Consider the following 21,983-nt stretch of genomic DNA (forward strand, 5'->3'; position numbering starts at 1 on the left):
ATAGCGGTCACCCCTAGCAAACAACAACAACAACAACAACAACAACAACAACAATCAATGACTGCTACATACAAATTAGTCTTCATATATATGCAGAGAATCCACCAGAACTGTGTGCTGTTGATGCTGACAGGATATGCACACGTCTCCACACAATTAATTTAGTCTGAAGAAGTCAATTACAAACATCATAGTAGGATGTGAATAAGGGCACATAGGAACATCTCAAATGGAACCTGGGTCAATGGCAATGGGTTCTCTTCATTGAAGAGTACAGGATTTGTATGACACCTGACAATCATTATAGAAGATTGTGGAGGCAGCAGTGTATCAATTCACATCTCAGGCATGCAATCCTGTGGATCCAGCAGAGGGAAGGGTGAATCACCATCTTTTAAGACAATAATGCACAGTCCCACCAAGTGCACCTTCTGAACACCTTCTTTCAGGAGCCAAGAATCAACTAAATGGAAAAGCCTGTGCAGTGTCTACAGAGGTGAACCTGATTGAGCTTACTTGGTACCAAATGAAACTTGCTATTGCATTGTCACAGGAACTTTCCCCACACACTGGCTGGCCACGTGGGACTTCCGTAGAAGAGTGGAATAGGGCTGAGCAGCATCTTAACCACCTTTTGGACAGTAAGCCATGAAGGATGCTTGAGGTAGAAAAACACTGTACTGAATGTTACCCATCAGCAGATTTTGATTTCAGTCATTTGCATTTTCTACATGACTGGATTTATTTTGGTTATTGTTTTGTTTTATTTCATAGTAAAATTATTGTTTGTTTCATTCTATTCCCTTTGAATCTATGGCCAGGTGTCTTTGCAGATATGCAAGTTGTGCAAAATTAATTGAACAACTGTGGATTCCTTAACCTATTTATGCGAAATGTATTACATTTATTTACGTTCAAGGTCATCTGCCAATACCTGTTGCAGTCGTCAACAGTCTTCAAGTCTTCCCGCAATTCACTAGATTCTTCTGGTGTTTCTTCTTTCCTACAGACAAATGCACTGTCTGTGAACAGCCTCACAGAATTTTTGATGTTATCCACTAGATCATATATACAGGGTGATTCAAAAAGAATACCACAACTTTGAAAATCGGAAAAGGAGAGCTACGCTCTTTCTGCTGTCGATTGAAGGAAGCTCTGAAGTTTCATTTGGTCACTAGGAGCACTGTTGGCCGCGTAACTTTAATATCTTTTGTCAGCACAAAGAGTACGGCAGAAGTGAATCGACGATAGTTGTTCTGCGTGCATTTCGAACCAAGTACAGGGTTCAACCTCCCGATAAGTGATGTATCACACATTAGTATAAACAATTCACAAAGAAAGGATGTTTGTGCAAAGGGAAAAGTTCCAGACGGCCATGCAAGAGTGAAGAAAAGTTTGGCCGCATTCAGGAAGCATTTGTTTGCAGTCCAGGAAAATCAACCTGCTCAGCCAGCAGAGAGCTGCAAATTCTGCAACCGACCTTTTGGAGAGTCCTAAGGAAAAGGTTGGTAATGAAACCTTATCATCTACAATTGGTTCAAGCCCTTTCCAAAGCTGATAAGGTGAAAAGAATTGAGATCTGCAAATTTGTCCTTGAGCAAATGCAAACAGGTGACCAGTTTATTTCAAAGCTAGTGTTTAGCTATGAAGCAACATTTCACACAACAGAGAACGTCAATCAGCACAGTGTCTGTATATGTGGCACTGGCCATTTCAGCCAATAAAGCTTTTGGTCCTTTTTTTCTTCGAAGGTGCATCTGTAATTGGACAAACCTATCTGGAAATGTTGCAGAACTGGCTGTTCCCTCAACTCGAAGAAGAAGCACGTCAATTAGTATTCCAGCAGGATGAGGCACCACCCCACTGGCACTTATCTGCCCATGCCCGTCTGAATGAAAGGTACCCACAGCCACGGATCAGCCACCAGGCAGCTTGTGACAGAACATTCATCACTGGCCTCTAAGAAACCCTGACCTCATTCCCTATAACTTTTTTCTATGGGGGTACGTTAAAGATATGATGTTTCAACCATCTCTTCCAGTTAACATTAAGAAACAGAAAGAAGGAATAACTGCAGCTATCCAAACTGTTATGCCGGGGTACAGAATGTGTGGAATGAATTCGGGTATCAGGCTGATGTCGCTAGAGTGTCTTGAGAGGGCCATACTGAACATTTATGAACTTGTTTTCTACTGAAAGAAACTCTGTTAAGTACTCATCATATTGGTTAATTAGCCAAGGTTTCATCATGTTTCTTTGATTAAATCCAGATTTTCAAAGTTGTGATATTCTTTTTCTACAGTAATAACCCTGTAACAATCCCTCAGGTTACTTCTGAAATTACCTTTATATTTGCTGCCTGTCTTGTTAAGAGTGTGTACAGTTCCACCTGCTAGGAAGGCAAAAATCCAGTCACAAATCTGATCTGATAGTTGGTAAGCCCTTATTTTGTTCACTAAACAACAGTGTGGAAGTGCATAAAATGCTTCCCATTAACCATGGACCTTGCCGTTGGTGGGGAGGCTTGCGTGCCTCTGTGATACAGGTGCTCATACCGTAGGTGCAACCACAACGGATGGGTATCTGTTGAGAAGCCAGACAAATATGTGGTTCCTGAAGAGGGGCAGCAGCCTTTTCAGTAGTTGCAGGGGCAACAGTCTGGATGATTGAGTGATCTGGCCTTGTAACACTAACCAAAACGGCCTTGCTGCGCTGGTACTGCGAACGGCTGAAAGCAAGGGGAAACTACAGCTGTAATTTTTCCCGAGGGCGTGCAGCTTTACTGTATGGTTAAATGATGGTGGCGTCATCTTGGGTAAAATATTCCCCCATTCAGATCTCCGGGCGGGGACTACTCAGGACGACGTCATTATCAGGAGAAAGAAAACTAGTGTTCTACGGATTGGAGTGTGGAATGTCAGATCCCATAATCGGGTAGGTAGGTTAGAAAATTTAAAAAGGGAAATGGATAGGTTAAAGTTAGATATAGTGGGAATTAGTGAAGTTCGGTGGCAGGAGGAACAAGACTTTTGGTCAGATTAATACAGGGTTATAAATACAAAATCAAATAGGGATAATGCAGGAGTAAGTTAAATTATGAATAAAAAAATAGGAGTGCAGGTAAGCTACTACAAACAGCATAGTGAAAGCATTATTGTGGCCAAGATAGACACAAAGCCCACACCTACTATAGTAGTACAAGTTTATATGCCAACTAGCTCTGCAGATGCCGAAGAAATTGATGAAATGTATGATGAGATAAAAGAAATTATTCAGGTAGTGAAGGGAGATGAAAATTTAATAGTCATGGGTGACTGGAATTCGAGAGTAGGAAAAGGGAGAGAAAAAACATAGTAGGTGAATATGGATTGGGGGTAAGAAATGAAAGTGGAAGCCATCTGGTAGAATTTTGCACAGAGCATAAATTAATCATAGCTAACACTTGGTTCAAGAATCATGAAAGAATGTTGTATACATGGAAGAACCCTGGTGATACTAAAAGGTATCAGACAGATTATATAATGGTAAGACAGAGATTTAGGAACCAGGTATTAAATTGTAAGACATTTCCAGGGGCAGATGTGGACTGACCACAATTTATTAGTTATGAACTGTAGATTAAAACTGAAGAAACTGCAAAAAGGTGGGAAATTGAGGAGATGGGACCTGGATAAACTGAAAGAACCAGAGGTTGTACAGAGTTTCAGGCAGAGCATAACGGAACAATTGACAGGAATGGGGGAAAGACATACAGTGGAAGAAGAATGGGTAGCTCTGAGGGATGAAGTAGTGAAGGCAGCAGACGATCAAGTAGGTAAAAACACGAGGGCTACTAGAAGTCCTTGGGTAACAGAAGAAATATTGAATTTAATTGATGAAAAGAGAAAATATAAAAATGCAGTAAATGAAGCAGGCAAAAAGGAATACAAACGTCTCAAAAATGAGATCGACAGGAAGTGCAAAATGGCTACGCAGGGATCGCTAGAGGACAAATGTAAGGATGTAGAGGCTTATCTCACTAGGGGTAAGATAGATACTACCTACAGGAAAATTAAAGAGACCTTTGGAGAAAAGAGAACCACTTGTATGAATATCAAGAGCTCAGATGGAAACCCAGTTCTAAGCAAAGAAGGGAAAGCAGAAAGGTGGAAGAGTCTATAGAGGGTCTATACAAGGGCAATGTACTTGAGGACAATAGTGTGGAAATGGAAGAGGATGTAGATGAAGATGAAATGGGAGGTACAATACTGCGTGAAGAGTTCGACAGAGCACTGAAAGACCTGAGTCGAAATAAGGCCCCCGGAGTAGACAACATTCCATTAGAACTACTGACGGCCTTGGGAGAGCCAGTCATGACAAAACTCTACCATCTGGTGAGCAAGATGTATGAGACAGGCGAAATACCCTCAGACTTCAAGAAGAATATAATAATTCCAATCCCAAAGAAGGCAGGTGTTGACAGATGTGGAAATTACCGAATTATCAGTTTAATAAGTCACAGCTGCAAAATACTAACCCGAATTCTTTACAGATGAATGGAAAAATTGGTAGAAGCCAACCTCGGGGAAGATCAATTTGGATTCCGTAGAAATGTTGGAACACGTGAGGCAATACTGACCTTACGCCTTATCTTAGAAGAAAGATTAAGGAAAGGCAAACCTACATTTCTAGCATTTGTAGACTTAGAGAAAGCTTTTTAATGTTGACTGGGATGCTCTCTTTCAAATTCTATAGGTGGCAGGGATAAAATACAGGGAGTGAAATGCTATTTACAATTTGTACAGAAACCAGATGGCAGTTATAAGAGTGGAGGGGCATGAAAGGGAAGCAGTGGTGGGGAAGGGAGTGAGGCAGGGCTGTAGCCTCTCCCCGATGTTATTCAATCTGTATATTGAGCAAGCAGTAAAGGAAACAAAAGAAAAATTCGGAGTAGGTACTAAAATCCTGGAGAAGAAATAAAAACTTTGAGCTTCGCCGATGACATTGTAAGTCTGTCAGAGACAGCAAAGGACTTGGAAGAGCAGTTGAACGGAATTGACAGTGTCTTGAAAGGAGGATATAAGATGAACATCAACAAAAGCAAAACAAGGATAATGGAATGGAGTCGAATTAAGTCAGGTGATGCTGAGGGAATTTGATTAGGAAATGAGACATTTAAAGTAGTAAAGGAGCTTTGCTATTTGGGGAGCAAAATAACTGATGATGGTCGAAGTAGAGAGGCTACAAAATGTAGACTGGCAATGACAAGGAAAGCGTTTCTGAAGAAGAAGAATTTGTTAAGCTCGAGTATAGATTTAAGTGTCAGGAAGTCGTTTCTGAAAGTATTTGTATGGAGTGTAGCCATGTATGGAAGTGAAACATGGACGATAAATAGTTTGGACAAGAAGAGAATAGAAGCTTTCGAAATGTGATGCTACAGAAGAATGCTGAAGATTAGATGGGTAGATCACATAACTAATGAGGAGGTATTGAATAGAATAGGGGAGAAGAGTAGTTTGTGGCACAACTTGACAAGAAGAAGGGACCGGTTGGTAGGGCATGTTCTGAGGCGTCAAGGGATCACAAATTTAGCATTGGAGGGCAGCGTGGAGGGTAAAAATCGTAGAGGGAGACCAAGAGATGAATACACTAAGCAGACTCAGAAGGATGTAGGTTGCAGTAAGTACTGGAAGATGAAGAAGCTTGCACAGGATAGAGTAGCATGGAGAGCTGGATCAAACCAGTCTCAGGACTGAAGACCACAACAACAACAACAACAACAACAACAACAAGAAGTGAAGAAACATGACATCCACATGGGAGCTCTTGTCTACTCACTTGGGATTTCACGGACGAATTGAGTGAGCTGTGTACCACAAGATCTCTGTTTACAGCACCCATGTTGATTTTCATAGAGCAGCTTCCTGTTCTTAAAAAATATCATACTGCAAGAGTTAAACGTGTTCCATAACTCCTTGGAAACAACAATGACCAGCACTTTTTCCAATTGCTTGGTATCCTTCTTTGCTATGACAACATGCTGTTAGAAGGGGAGCAATGTCTTCCATGCCATCTCTGTAAAATCTCGCAGGTATCTCATCCAGTCCAGATGCCTTTTCACTATTGAGCAAATTTAATTGATTTTCTATTCTGCAATCATTTGCCTCAATATCTGCCACTTCGGCATTTGTAGGATGAGTGAGGGGTGAAATCATATTACTATCTTCAAAAGTGAAATAATTTTGGAAGTCTGAATTCAGTATTTTGGTCTTTTCTCTGTCATCTTCTGTTTTGGTACCTGTACGGTCACTGAGCAACAGAATCGATTTCAAACAGGTACTGACTTTACGTGCAAAGAAATCTTAGGATATTTAGTTACACTGCTTTTAAAAAGTTTGCTTTCAAAGTCACCAAATGCTTCACACATATCTTCATCATGTTTGATTGTGGCTATTTAGACACTCTGCAGTTTGTTTCCTGTCACTCTTGCTAAACAAGCTTTTGATAAAACAGTACAAGGTGTTCAATTTCAAAGGGCATGATGGGTCAGTTGAAGGTAAGAAGTGTTGAGAGCCCCTTGAGTACACACTTCAGCCAAGATAACTTTCTAATGGCTGTGTACTGACTACAGTATATGCTTTCAGCTAGAAACAGTTTCTAGTACTGCCAGGCTCCATTCTTTTAATTTAACAAATACAGTTTTTTATCCTAAAATTGCCACATTTTTCTGTGTATAGACACTGTTGGAACCACAAAAATGTTAATCTATTCATTAATGACAACAATAATTATATTATTTTCCCAGCAAATAATAAGATATGTAGGTTGTTTGGGAAACATGACTAACACGAGAGGAGAATAAGAGCACATACCTGTAAATTGGTCGCACAAATTTCATACGTCCTTGCTCTGTCACGAAGTCCAAGGCATGCTGAATTTGTTCCTTCCACTTTCCTCTAATGCACAAACGTAGCCATCTTTAAAACAAGAACACATGCAGATCAGATGCAATCTCTCTTTCCTAATGACTTGCTGTTACAGAATACTGCACATTTAATAAATATGACTGATCCTCAAAGTGTACTAAGCATGCAAAATATATCATTTATGAGTGTGTGAGTATTTTATTATGACAATGGAAATTATAGAATGGAAAAAAAACTTACAAAAATGTTGCAAACAGTCACATAGTTCAGATGAATTGCTAGTAGCACAAGGGTACAAAGAAGAATCAGCAGACAGATGTGTGTGTGTGTGTGTGTGTGTGTGTGTGTGTGTGTGTGTGTGTGTGTGTGTGTGCGTTTTTATATATTTATATTAAAAGAAAGAATACATAGTTACAATATCAAAATTAAATATCATGACATTTGTTTGTCTTTAAGTGATGTCTGCTATTAGATGTCAATGGATGTACAGCATCACTTTGCAATGGTTAGAATGTGGCACAACAGAGTCAAAATAAAAATGATCTTTTGGTTTCCTGATAGCTTTTCATAGAGTATTGCCTCAGTGGCTAGCAGTAGCAGTAGTGAAGAATTGGTTACATTAGCAACTATCATCAGTAAGGAACTCTATGTATGCTCAATAGAGGAAACTCTAATATGGCATTAAAAAGGGGTAGGAGAGTGAGAGTGAGTGGGGTGGTGATGTTGGGAGGAGGGAGACAAAGGTGACATCATTATAGATGGAACTTGAGCTTTGGTTGAGGAAGGAAATGAGCCTATGTTACTTACAAAGGAACCATCCTACCATTTAGTTTAAACTTTAAGCACTTCAGGCAAACCACCAAAAACTTAAATCTGGATAGCTGGACTGGGCTTTGATTTGCCATCATGGTGAATGTGAGTCCAATGTCTTATCATAGTGTTACCCCTACTGTCCTCCTCTCTTCTCCTCATCCTCCTGTGAAAACTAAGAGCAAAGGAAAGCAATACCGTATTTATTCGAATCTAAGCCACACTGGAATCTAAGCCGCACCTGAAAAATGAGACTCGAAATCAAGGGAAAATAAATTTCCTGAATCTAAGCTGCACCTGAAATTTGAGACTTGAAATTCAAGGGGAGAGAAAAGTTTTAGGCCACACCTCCAAATCAAAACATAGTTGGTCCACTGTAATATGAGAAACAATTTAGGTCGAATGAATGACGATACAGCTACAGTAATTTGGTTCGAGTCGTAAGCTTAGCAGTTAAGCTTTACCAGGTAGCCACTGCTATGCATCAGGCACTCCGTCCGTATTTTTAGGGGTACCCTTCCTTTTTCACGTGCTTCGTCTGGTTTGAATTGACCGCTTATTTTTCTTTGATATGATAAGTGCCGTTCTCTTTGTTATAGGTGTTTACGTCACTCTAAGCTGAAAATGCATTACCGTACTGTGTCATCCATTGTTTGTCGCATTCTGATATTGAGTGTTCACGACCTGTCGCCGCTCGTGGCATGACTTGCTTTTGTGCGCGCTACCGCTGTTTACAATAAAAAAAAGAGAGGAATTCTCTCATTAGCGAAACAATGGCAAGAGACTGCTATTTGTTGTTACTTACACTGCTGCTTTCTTTGGTAATGATCAACAAGAACCAAATAATAGACTGCGTATGATAGATGATGTTCTGAACGAGAGTATAGCGAAAATTTTTCTCCATTTGAAAATCTTTGCAGACGCCTCTGTAGTACATTACATTCTGCACAGAAATTAGAGTCATCTTAGATTTAAAAATCTAGTCAATTGTCGTGCTTCATTTCTGACTATATCACTATTAGGCATAAGAATAATACGAATATAAACATGGACATAATATGTATATTCTTCCGCATTTGCTGTTGTCTCACTCTAGTTTCGTAGTTTATTAGGCAGACAGGATTTAAATGAGATAGCAGCAAACACAAAGGAATACATGGCAAAATGTTTATAATCGTATTATTCTTATGGTAAAGAGAATACTGCATGTCATTCACTATTCATAAAAGTTCCTATTAGCAACCATCTCTTCTCACAGGTGGGAAAAAATTCAGAACATAGAGTTGGCCATATTGACAATTCCCAAACAGTCTTGCCAGTCGGATTTTCGTAGTACATTGAAATGCTGCTACATTCGAAGATGAACAATACGGAATTTGCATTTACTTCGTTGGATAATGTATGAAAATGCAGTGGTCGAAACTCGGGGCGGAGGAAAAAAGCTCGTCTTCCACCTTTTTTTTAATTTATTTACTGACGCAGAGTTTTTGGCGCCAGTATTTATTTTTGTGCCTGCAAAGCATGCCTGTGTAGCGCTACATATATTCAACGGCAGAAGTTAGTTGTGGCGGCACCTACCAACATTTTTCAGAACTTCCACTTACTTTGCACTCGATTCTAAGCCGCAGGCGGTTTTTTGGATTACAAAAACCGGAAAAAAGTGCGGCTTAGATTCGAGTAAATAAGGTATATGTTAAGAGGAAATAAAGTATTAACAACAAGGAAGATACAAATTTCCAGCTAGGAGTATGGATTGGGTTGCCCCTTAGTTATCAACTACAAAATATTTGAATGCAGAAACCCCAATTTTTTTGCCTATTAATTTAACACTGACATATAAAATCTGTTGGAGATCTGAGCAGGGACATGTTCAAATTTGTTGAATGTACTCCACTCAGACCTGACACTGATAGCTGTTATGGGGCAGTATATTCTTTGTGCTTGGAAATCATTATAGTGAATCATGTCACATGACTGATACAATGCCAAGAAAAGCGCTCTTAATAGGGATTATGGAATGCCAAATATCTTGTCACAATTTGTCATAAATTCAAAAAGTTCTTGTTGTTTTGTTTTAGAAAATAATGGAAGTGAAACTATCAATGAAGGTGTGAATCATTACATTAAATTTTTTAAGGAGGAGCAAGCAAAATTTACAAAATTATTGCTTGCTTTCTGTAAAACAAACTTACTGACTTGGAGTTAGAATGCAATCAAAGAACAATGTTCTTGCATGACATGAGAAGGAGCTGACAAACAAATTGAATAATTTATTTCAAATCATATAAGCCAATGCTCTACAAACTATCAAACATACGGGACAGTCTTCTTACTGTGACAAAGAATATAAGGAAGAATAGGCTTTATTTTCCATATAGATAGAAGACTCAGCAAAAATAGGAATATAAAAGAAGAAAGAAGATATGAGAAATAATAAATGCGAGCATCTAGTTCTTCAACAAGTTGGTATCTAACAATCCAGAAACAAGACTTTTCACTTCAGATGAATGCAGTAGGACAGAACTTTTGTCTAAATTTGCTGCTTCATGTCAGAAAGCTGGAAAACAAGGTATTGAAGATTTTATTACTGCAGAACTAATATCTATGTTAGAGAGATAGCTGATTTTCAATCGGCTCTATTTATATCCTTTACGCTGGGCAGAAGTGCTTGGTTACAAATTTGATCATTTCCTTTCAATAACTTCATCATCAGATTTGAAAGAAGACATGAAATGAGCATGCTGAAGCTATTAAATCAACTTTTAAAAACAATACTCTTACAATTCTGACCATTCATTGTTACAATTAATCATTGCATTACACATTAGGAAATCGAGGAAAAAAGTCTTTCTAGTAATTGTTTCATTCAGAGAGAAAAAGCAGCTCACTGATACTCAAAAATTTGCTTTTGTAAACAGCAAGCACAAGTTGTCTGGATTGCATTTACAAGGTACGGAAAGTAGAAAAAGGTAAATAATTAATGAACACAGGTTGAAAGTATAAGCATTCTTAAATAGCATGAAAAATCAATTATGAAGCAAAGAAATACCCCTACAAAGTGAAAGGGCGACCAAACACATTGCATTGCAATATTGATGTATGAAGTATGAAGCAGAGAAGTGAGTAATGAAGAAAGGACAACAGTAAAATATAAGCGAGTTAAATGAAATTTCTAAGAAACAGCATAGCAACCCAAACAGTGGAATTAGAAACACACAAATCAAAGAAACGTTAAACCCTTGCTGTAAAGGTTTAGAAAGCAATACTGACATGGGACAGGAATGTTTAGACAATGGGCACACAAAGGCTGCAGAACATAACATGTGAATTGACAATATAAGGCAGAAAGCTTGAAGAAAGATAAAAAAAAAATAAGGTGCTGAAGGAGGAAAGATTAGGGGTTAACAGCCTGCTGATGACTATGTCATTAGAGAGGATTACAGGCTCAAAATTTGGGGAAGGATAGCAGATGTTCCATTTCCAAGTTTGCCTTAAGGGATTTCAGGAAATTACAGTATACCTAAATCTGGATGATCAGACAGCAATTTGAGTTGCCGTTCTCTTGAATATACGTCCAGTTTTTCATCATTTACAAATTAGATTGACAAGGTGTATTTGAAAGCAAAATATTCCAGATCATTAATAGTCCTCATATGCCCCTTTTCAAACAGCTGAAAGAAATGCAGAAAACAGTGCTAATGTTGTTCATCGTAGAAGGAAGCATTATAATGCTTCTGAAATTGAAAACATGCTTGAATTTTATTTTAATGAACTACGAAAATAACTTTCATGAAGTGATGACCATGAACTCACACAGCTCCGTCTGTTATATTTCTTTGACCAAAGATGAGAAAAAGTTAAAAATCACATCTTGGTGCAAAGTATCAGAGAAAGCTAATGGCAAGAGCAACTTACTGCCTAAAAATAGTCTCTATAATGGATCCTTTATGAAAATAGGAATGGCTGAACCAATTTCAAAGCAGGATTCACATTTCATTACAATGACAGGTATTAAACATGGGGCAAATGTTGCCAACAAAAAATGTACACAATAGGCTATGATAAAAGTCAATCTGTTACCACAATCTTTATTTCATATGCACACCCATTGGCTCACAACCACACTGTCACCTTGTGCTAAGTCTGTCCCCAAAAACAAACATTTTAGTGTGGCAGGGGATTGGGTGGTAGGGTGGGGAAGATGAGAACATTAAGAAACAAGAGCTCTTGGGTAATGCAGCTATCGAAGCATGTAATCAGGATCTGATGTTTTTGAAATTTTTGTTATTGTATGAAGTGAAAGATGTAGCATTGTGTACAACACTAGATTTGAATAACAAAATACACTATAAAGGAGCAAAAATAAGTAACACTTTAATGCCATTAACAGCAACCTCGTACTTTAAAAACTTCAGTTTTACAGGAGAGTGAGAAAAAAATCATCTTTATCTTGATATAGATGATGAAATTATTGTCTTCATACACTTCATTAATAACATATTAGATGAAACAATGCGAAAATTAATTTCAAGCCATATATTAAATAAAAATTGACATACGATGTTGGTGTATGAACAAACTGACATACAAGGTTGCAGTTCAAGACCACTGACTTAATATTTAAATGCTACACTGATGATCACAGATCAGTGTTATCCAAACAGGATGAATTTTCATTTCAGAGTATTTATGACTTAACACCTTTATTCTGTTCACTTTGCACATATATTCCAACTGCAAGCACAGTCGTTTGTAATTTATGCAAAATGTAGGACAGGCAGCTTCCTGGGTAAGGTGGGAATCTCTTGCAATGTTCAGCAGCCAACAAGCAGTTGGTGCCCTGTGTGTTTTGTTATGTACTGTGTTGTGGTTATGCTTTAAGATGACTTATGTGCAAATGATGTCTGTTGACTCCAATGAAAGTACATTGAAATGTATAGATGATTACAGACAAAGAGAGGCACATGCCTCGCAGTCCCCTCCTCTCCCTTGAATCTGAAGTACAGTGTTTTCATTAATATATTGAGTGGATAGCCCTCAGTATATAATAAGTTTTTTTGTGTTAACTACAAAATTTAGTTCTTGCAGTGTAAGATTTCTTGAGACTGACCAACTCGTTTAGATAAAAAATGGGGATTTTAAAACCTTGCAGTGCAGCCTCCTGGAAAAAAATTCTGTGCACCCCCACAGGAGGCAGCATCCACTTGTTTGCAATGTCCGGTTTCACTCGATTCACCCTTTTCCTGAGCTTTTCAAGGACAGGACATCTTTGTAAAACACTTGGTTGAAAGTTTGCCCTGGAGGAACAAATTTTTTATGTGCAATACCCCTACTGTCAAAAAAGCAAATTGGCTTTGTTTTGACCTTTGATGAGGAGATGTCTCAGTGTGCCACTCCTCACTTTGCCACTTTGTCTCAGGATCATATTAAAAAATCCAGGGCTCATCACCAGTGATCACACAGTTGAACCATTTGTGGTCACTGGCAGTCTTCTCAAGAAGATCAACACACGTTTCTTCGACCGTCTTTCTGCTCAGTTGTGAGGTTTTTCTGCATTATTTTGGCACAAACCTTTCTCAAGTGCAAAACTTCAGTCATAATTTGGTGTATGGTCAAAGTATTTATGTTTAACAGGTTACCTGCCATCCTTATTGTTAAATGTTGGTCTGATCTCATAAGACCATGCACGTGTTCGACACTTTCATTGGTTTTTTAAGTCAACTGCCTCCATGAGCAAGGTTCATCTACAACGCATTTTCAGCCTTCCAAAAATGATTTGTGCCAGAAAAAACTTGTGCCCTTGATAAGGAATTCTTCCCATTGGGCTGTTTCTACTTTTCGAAAATCACACTCGTGGATTCCCCAAGTTTAGCACAAAATCTGGTGGCATAATGTTGCTCTAAATCCCACTATTCCAGTTCTGTACCACACAACAAAAACACAACTTCATTAATGGCACTCTCAAAAATCAAGTGATGGCTATACAGAGCTGACTCGGACTGAGTGTCTGGAAGGCATAAACACACGGGTCTACACCAGTAGAACAACACAGCGTTGCCCAGCTGCTCACAGTACTGTCAGGCTCATTACTTTTCTGTCGTACCCTGTATTGCCTAGAGGTAAAAACTCAAAAGTTTCTCGAGCAGAAATGCAAAATCTTCCTATGATGTCCTTCTGAAATTTGCAAACACAGTGCTCCTACCACTTTGTATTTGTAACATATAATACCTTTGTCAGGTGAGATTTGTAGACTCTGAGGAAGAGCAGCCACAAAATATTATATAATAAATTATGTTTATCAGTAATGGATTACAGAGTTTAAATTAAATACTTTGCAGCAGATTTAAATGATGACAGTCATCATTTTTGGAACTGTTGATTGCACCTTGAAATACCACTTATAGTCGAGATAGTTTAAGAAGATCCCTAACAGCTCACACCACTGTTGCCAGCTTTCAGCTGTGAAGCAGTAATGGCTGCAGGCAGAAACAGTAGCCATCTATAGAGCTGTGACAACAGAGAGACAATACCATAGAGATGTTTACAAAATTACATTACTCTATTGCTTGAGGTGGGCCTGCAAAGCTGCCACTCCCTGCCCATTGCTGCTGTCAGAGATCAATGAATGTCGACTCAACTACAGCTCCACATAGCAGACATTAGGATCGTGGCTTCTGCGGGGTACAGAGCTCTTATGGTTCTCTAGTAGGCAGTTCATTCAGCCTAAGGGTGCCTAACCAACCTTTCACATTTTGTTGTTTACAATGAAATGGAATCCACAGAGTGAGTGAACCTCAGTTATCTAATCCCTCGGTATCTCTATTATGCTTTCATGCATCACTGACCAATGTTTAATATTAATACTTAGATTGTTTGAAGATAGTTTTTCATTTCCAGCATTGGCAACTCTATCCACTTTAGGAATCGAATGCTAAGTTTGTAATTGTCTCGCTAGAGTGACTAGAACACAGTAACATAAGTGGGACTGTCTAGCAAGAGTTTCACAGCTGATTAGAGGAAATGAGAATGTGAAACATGTCCCATTACCTTTAGATGCTAATAATTTCCTTGGTTGTTGACAACATTTGAGGGATAAAGTGTTTTATTTTTCCTTGTTTGTTGACAAGGTTTGAGAGGTAAAGTGTGTTATTAGCAAGGTTCTTTTTATGAGCGTATTGTGCCTGAGTTCTTGCGTGTTGTATTTTATTTTCTTACAAATACCTGTAGCACTCCACAAGTCTGGAAACAACACAATGCTAATTCATTCAGAGTGCAATTTATTAGGCAAAATTCAGAACATGAACTTACGGTGGAAGCGAAGGAACTTGGTGCACCCTGACCTGATCTGAGCATCAAATGGTTCAAATGGCTCTGAGCACTATGGGACTTAACATCTATGGTCATCAGTCCCCTAGAACTTAGAACTACTTAAACCTAACTAACCTAAGGACATCACACAACACCCAATCATCATGAGGCAGAGAAAATCCCTGACCCCGCCGGGAATCGAACCCGGGAACCCGGGCGTGGGATCTGAACATCAATCAAGAACAGGCACAGTACAAATACAGGGAAGAATAAGCACATAATTTTAACAGAGCAATGTACTTGCATGATAACACATTTAGGCATAGTTATCATGCTTCCTGACATTTTAATGCAACAAACTGTAATAAAAATGACTAGCTTGATGAGATCTTTAATGCAGTGTAGCACTTGAGGTACCTAATTACATAATGTACAAGTATGAATAAACAAAAAAACATGGCAGGTTAGCTTTGTAAATGTTTAAAACAGTTTGTCGGCTTCTGGGCTTGCTTCTGTCAGCCAATTAGAAAATCACTATCTCATTGCACAAACTAATAAATGCTATGGATTGAACTCACACAAAAAATATTAAATGTCTCAAGCACAGGATCAAAAACATGAAAAACATTAAGCTAATATACTACAGTAAAGATGGCTCCAAAACGCATAATTTTTTAGTACAGTTTGTTGTGATAAAGTGATGGGAAATGTGACGTTGGCAGCTAAATATGTCATGTACAGATCTTCCTTAGAGATCACTTTTGGTGTTATTTGTAGCTGATTATGAAAAGGAAATGAGATACAGACTGTAAAATTTTTAGAGAGTCCTGGCACTATACTTCCAATCGAAAAATGGTACAGCCTTCTCCAGTACAGAAACTACAAGCTGCACCTGGCCTCTGTTACTTAAATACTGTTTTACTTGTAGTAGTCTTTGTTTTTTCTAATTGTCACCTTTCATCACACTAAACACAGCACAAATTGTCAAACAAACAAGTGGATCCATAGCAGACTGCTTGTAGAATGAGGCAATTGGTGTACACATGAGTGAGTATAAGTACAGTACATTCTTGGCCCAAAATTTGTACATGCACTTTTATTCCCGAGCACCTATTCTGGATACAAGGAAAGAGGCATCATGTGGACATACATAGATTTCATGGCTATGTAGTGTATTCTGTCACTGACATGTTGTCTTCTTTTCCACATACTGCTGTTCTATTCCATGAATGAAATGTAATGCTTCCGATTTAATGCTATTTAAAATTTGTTATTGCTACATTTTTAGATTTCAGTGTGCATAAGAGTATTTCATACGTAGTAAAAGTAAATAATAAAAAATTAAAAATGTAAAACTACATTTAGAAGAAGTTGTTCTTAGTGTTGACAGATCCACAGAACACCATTTTGCAAACTGCTCATGTCTGATGTCAATAGCATATAAGATGTCCAGATACAATATCCAAGCCCTGAAACTGATGAGAAACTGAAAAGCAGTCAACTGAGTAACGAGTTGAATAGATAAGACTAAATCGCAACTTGAAGTGTCATCTCTTTTCTCACACCTCACACTGGACAAGGAATCTTGTAAATTGCAGATAGAGAGAAGAAAAACATGAAAGTGGGGAATTAATGTAATGACTACAGCAACAGTAGCAACAAAACCCAATATATGAAGAAAAATCAAATGAAAACAGAAAAGTGTGGTTCAAACCAATTTGTATGTGTGCATCTTCACTGAAACTTACCTAAATCGAATCTCTGAATTTTTTACTGAATTAAGCTTATAAATTTTTTCCATAGTCTTGAGTTTTTCAAGAGATAATGGTTTCTCTTCTAACAGCTGAGCCAGAAATTCTTTCACTTGCAAGGAACTCAGATTTTTAAGGTCTGTAGCAGAGAATGGACAAGATTCAGTTTCTGACCACTTCACCCATTTCTTGCAAAGGTCAGTACATGTTTCCTCCAGTGAAGTTTTGTAACTGCAAAAACATAAACATCAGGGTTGTAACTGGACTTAACATACCACCAGCTCATGTAAAAAATAAACACCATTTATAAATAGAAAGTATATACAAATTTTGTTTGGTAATTTTTCTGTACTTACTCGGGTATGACTGGTGGCATTCCTGGCTTCTTTAACCATGTGTCCCAATCAACTTTCTTCAGATCCTCATTTTGAGCAAAGTATTCATACAAAAATTCCTTGAAATCATCTGTTCCAATTGACTTGTATTTGAATTTCTCAAGGTATGCTCTTAGAAATGGATCAAATTTCTCTGTAACATGCAGTTGTTTGAAGATACTAATAGTACCCAATAAATCCATCATAACAGAAACATAAATATTGCAAGTTGCTGGCTTCTCAATATTTATATGCCAAAGGCCTCATTCTCAGGAAACAGAGGAAGAGAAAGGACTACTAATGCAAAACTCTGAACCGAGACAGCCCCAGTTCTTGATCCCACTTGTTATGACCATAACTTGGGTTCTTTGGTTGCTCTGGGAGATGGTTAATTGGAACTACAACATATGAGATATTAGTTTACTTTATTACATGAATGATAAAAAGATTTACTTAACTTGACACAATCCTTCCCCTCACTTGACGCATACAATTACAACTCTTCTCTTTAGTACAATGTTCATCATTTTACAAAATTACATTTCCGTCTGAGACTCGACTAACTCTTTAGTCTTACTTGATAATGTTGACTGCTTCAGCTGAGGTAATGAAGTGGGGAAGACTGCTTCCAAGCTTGGCTCTTTATTGACCTCGAGGCATGGTGCCTTATATTGCTCCTGTCTAGAGCCTGTGTATTGGGAGAATGACTCATATGTGCAGAGTGACAAGTGGTGTGAAGTGGGTTCAGTCAAGTACGTAGTTCTAATATTCATCTGCTAGAGGTCAGTAGTGAAAAGGACTAAACAGAAAGAACCAATGTATATGTAGTTAAGAATTTTGACCACCAGAGTCCAGGAGTGCACAGAGACCTAAAGAAACAGGTCAAGAGAATGTTTTTGTGAATTGTTCTGTTTATTTCTTGAAGGCTTTTTTGTTTATTTATGTTTGTACACTTTTGCGTGTGCTTTAGTAGTGTGAACGATGTGTGGTCTACAGTAAATATGTATATCATTGTTCTACTGATGAACACTGTATGAACTAGTGTGAGAAAGTTTTAAGATAGTGTGAATGCAGACGACGGGGAATTTTGTATTATAGTATGCTAAGTAAGTCTATGGTAAAAGGAAAGGTTATTCGAGTGCAAATGAAAATAGTTAATAATGTAACAAAATATCAGAATGTTAAATATTTATTTCGGTAAAAAGTACAGTTCAAAACTGTGTTATTTGTTGATTCATTAGGTGTGAAAAGCATGTACAAACACTGGAGAATAATGTTTTACTATTGGCCATAAAGAATACTGACCAAGAACAGAGTATTCTTTGTGCATCTTTTCTCTTGGAGAAAGAGAATGCTTACAGCAGTCTAAGGGGGTTGGAGCCCAGCCTTTCAATGGTACGGTTGTACGTCGTATGAGCTCCAAATGAAGTTATAATTTGCCAGTCTTAGTTGTGCTACATGTTTCAAAAGTGTTTTAAAGTGAAGGCATATTTATTTCAGTGTGTTTTCTAGAAAGTATGGATATTTTTAAATAATTTTGTGTATGAGAAAAGATAGTAATTCCACTTGGCATATAGAGCTGATTGGTGACTACAAACTTGAGTGCATTAGACACCGATGAACATAATAGTATGGCAAGCATTTTCATTTAAGAACAATCTGTGCTTAGTAGCTGTTCAGATTTTGGAAAATACATTACCATAGACTTACTAACATGAACGAAAGGGTTTGTGCATGACTGTGTTAAGATTAGCACAGGCTTGGCAATGAATGTGTACATCTCTAGGTTCAGAATATACCAAAGTTTTGCTAGTATTTCACCTTTCATTCAAAATTAAGACCTCTGCCCTATTCATAGAATAGTTATGTCGTATGCAGCCTGGTGTGAGCTGCAGTATGGTAGGTTTCTGCTCAGCTTTCCTACCAGCGATCTGCTGCAAAGAGTACACAGGTAGGTGCAGGTAATGGACGAACGAAACTGCACCGCTGCAACCTTCACACGAGGGTGCTGCTGCACTGAGAGAGAGAATAGCCTCTCCCATTTGTCACTGTAGATTGCAGTGAGATATTGCTCACATCTGTGGAATCAATGCGTTTTGCTTACTGTGGTGTGGCACCGCAATTTTTGGATGATACCACAATTACGGCCACTAGCGTAATTGTTGTGGTTTCTTTTTATGTTATGCTTTGTTTGTCTGTACTGATATTTTATTTTTTGTTTTCCTCAACTGAGTATTTGATGCTAACAGTGGAAGTGAGCAATAAAGTGATCAAGCCATTACAATCTTGCAAAGCAAAATCTGCACTGCATTTTAATTGAAAAAGTGTGAACATGTTCAATACTGGATTGCACATCTGTCTGCATTGTAGCCATATTGCTTGTAGGGGTAATGCTGAACCAACCTAATTACCATTTACCAAACCTAGTTGACAATCACTTTTTTTTATTCTGAACCAGGTCTAAGAAACTGAATTAGCATAATAGAGAGGGGTGAGGTTTTGTAAGGCAGGTGGAAACTGTACACCAATTGCATGAATTGTAGCAGAATCTCTGTCTGCTAAAACATTGCCCGCAAAAGGCAAGACCTAGTTATATATTTGAGTCCCACTTCAGAACACAGTTTTAACTTGTCAAAAGAGTTAATATTTTCCATATAGAAAGAGTCTCACACGAGAAATGCATGCATTATGCATTTTGCAAATTGATGCATACACTTACAAAAGGAACAGGTCAGAACAAATTGTAATTTGAGAACTGAAATCAGCAAGAAACTTCATGTAGAAACTAAGAAAAATTGACTGGCAGTCAATAGTGACTGGATAAAAAGCTGGTTAAGATATCAGATTATGACTATGCCAAACTCTTCATCTCCGTAAAATTTTACAAGTACTTAGTACACTAACAGTCTGTTATCCAACAATGGTTATTACTTCAGAGAGAGGACAGTCAACTGTCTAAAGAAACATTCTTTTTAGTGGGTATTTACGTAAGTGAATATAGGTGGAGCAATAGGAAAATAATGCAAGTAATTCTTAAAAGGATAAGTATGGAGTACATAATGCCAATATAATACAAAAGTGTGATTTTTAAAAAATCTAGAAAGTGCGGGAAAAGGGAAACTGTGCTTGAACTGGTGAAAAATGAGGAAAATAGACATTACCGAAAGGATGATCAAATATAAAGATGGTTAGTGTCACCAGAAGGGAAGCTGGCATCTACAGTTATGTTCAGTATAAGGAATAAAGGAAGACTGGTGAACATTGCAGAGTTCAGAACTATTCAAAATCACATAATTAGCAAAAATGGATATAGATTGCTGTCACACACAAAATATGGCATCTTATCCTCAGTCCATTCATTCTTATTCAGCTCTACACAATAGTTACACAAATGTAAGATATTTAACTACTTTTACGTACTGACCAGTACCTAAGTTCATTAATTTCCAGAAGCCACTTCACATGTGTATTACCTGTAGCACGATCAAACTGGATGTATGGGGAAGATTTTGAATTGAATATAAAGTACAATACGGATGTGATGACTACTGATTGAAAGGGTGAGAGGAGCAGTTATTAATTATATGTTACTGAAGATTAAAGAAACCAAGCAGGGTAGATAACAATCTCCAATCCAGATTTACCCCATGCAGATGTTAGTAACCATAAGGCAATAATCTTGGTGCATTACTTTAGGAGGAATAAATATGGCCAGGTTGCTCACCAACCCATACTGTAGACAATGTAATGAGTCAAATTATATCAGCTTCTGGATTAAATATATTACAGGGACACAAATAGTTCCCCCTAAATAACAGTAGTTACTGGAGACTTGTAATCTTTCTTGGCATGTGAACAGCATGCAAGCTGGTTATGTTGTTCCCAGGCTGTTACATCCAGACTTAGGCTGGGACTGCAATGAGTGCAATTCTATCAAGGTTTGGTGTTCCAATGTTGAGTTTTACCACTGTTAACATATTTCAACAAATTCTCTGGGCTCTGACAGGCAAACATACCAGAAATAGGGTAGTCAGAGACCCTGCTTCCATGTGCAAGTTCCTGGTATAGTGGCCTAGATGAAAGGATATTGGGAGTAACATACTGAAGAAGCTCTGGTGATGTCTTATGGCCATGGGTACACAAGTTGCTACACAAAGTTTTGTTAAGTAGACAGTAGCATGAACCTTAGAAACACCACACCTTTTGACAGTTCTGTGTTTAACTACAAGTGCAGAACTTTAGAATATGAAGCTATATTACTGGAGTGTGGAGGACTTAAATGATAACAAATAGAATATACTAAGGTTTCCAGAAATGTATAGAAAAAGGTGAAGAAAAATAGTATTTAAAATCAGACATGACAAAGAAACAGAGCTGGGAGGAAATTTCAGTGCAACCATTGTTGGAAATGAGAATATTAAAAACAGCTTTGAAGAAATCTCAGGCAGAATAGCTACTTCTTGTAAAAATATCCAAAGCAATTTCCATGGGAATAATTCAAGTCTATGCACTCATATGCTGATGAGGAGTTAAAAGACTGCTCTCAAGAGCTATAGAGACTGATAAACGACAAAAAAATCTCACTACAAAACTTAAAAAAAAAACAACATCAACAACAACACAGGAACTGGAGTTGGAAAAACCAAGTGAAATTAAAATGAGGTATTCCATAAAATAAACTGTTCCAGATGTGACAATCTTGAACCAATTTTAAATTGCAATTGATCAGAGACTCATAAGATGCAGAGTGAAAAATGAATAAAAAGCTAGAAATAAACAGACTCACCAGGCAGGAAGTCAGATAATGTATTTAAGAATAGGGGGTTATGCTAGAT

General features: G+C 37.8%; 1 protein-coding gene across 1 annotated transcript in view; it reads right to left on the reverse strand.

The window, feature by feature from the left end:
- Positions 1-21,983, reverse strand: part of LOC126484198 (leukotriene A-4 hydrolase) — a 117,903-nt gene that overhangs the window by 26,593 nt on the left and 69,327 nt on the right. The window contains exons 10-12 of the mRNA XM_050107611.1: positions 17,131-17,302; positions 16,772-17,005; positions 6,852-6,956 (exon numbers count right to left, since the gene is read on the reverse strand). Coding sequence (XP_049963568.1) covers positions 6,852-6,956; positions 16,772-17,005; positions 17,131-17,302 — 511 coding nt within the window. The remainder of the gene's footprint in view (positions 1-6,851; positions 6,957-16,771; positions 17,006-17,130; positions 17,303-21,983) is intronic.

Source organism: Schistocerca serialis, chromosome 6 (genome assembly GCF_023864345.2).
Source record: "Schistocerca serialis cubense isolate TAMUIC-IGC-003099 chromosome 6, iqSchSeri2.2, whole genome shotgun sequence".
NCBI lineage: Eukaryota > Metazoa > Arthropoda > Insecta > Orthoptera > Acrididae > Schistocerca > Schistocerca serialis.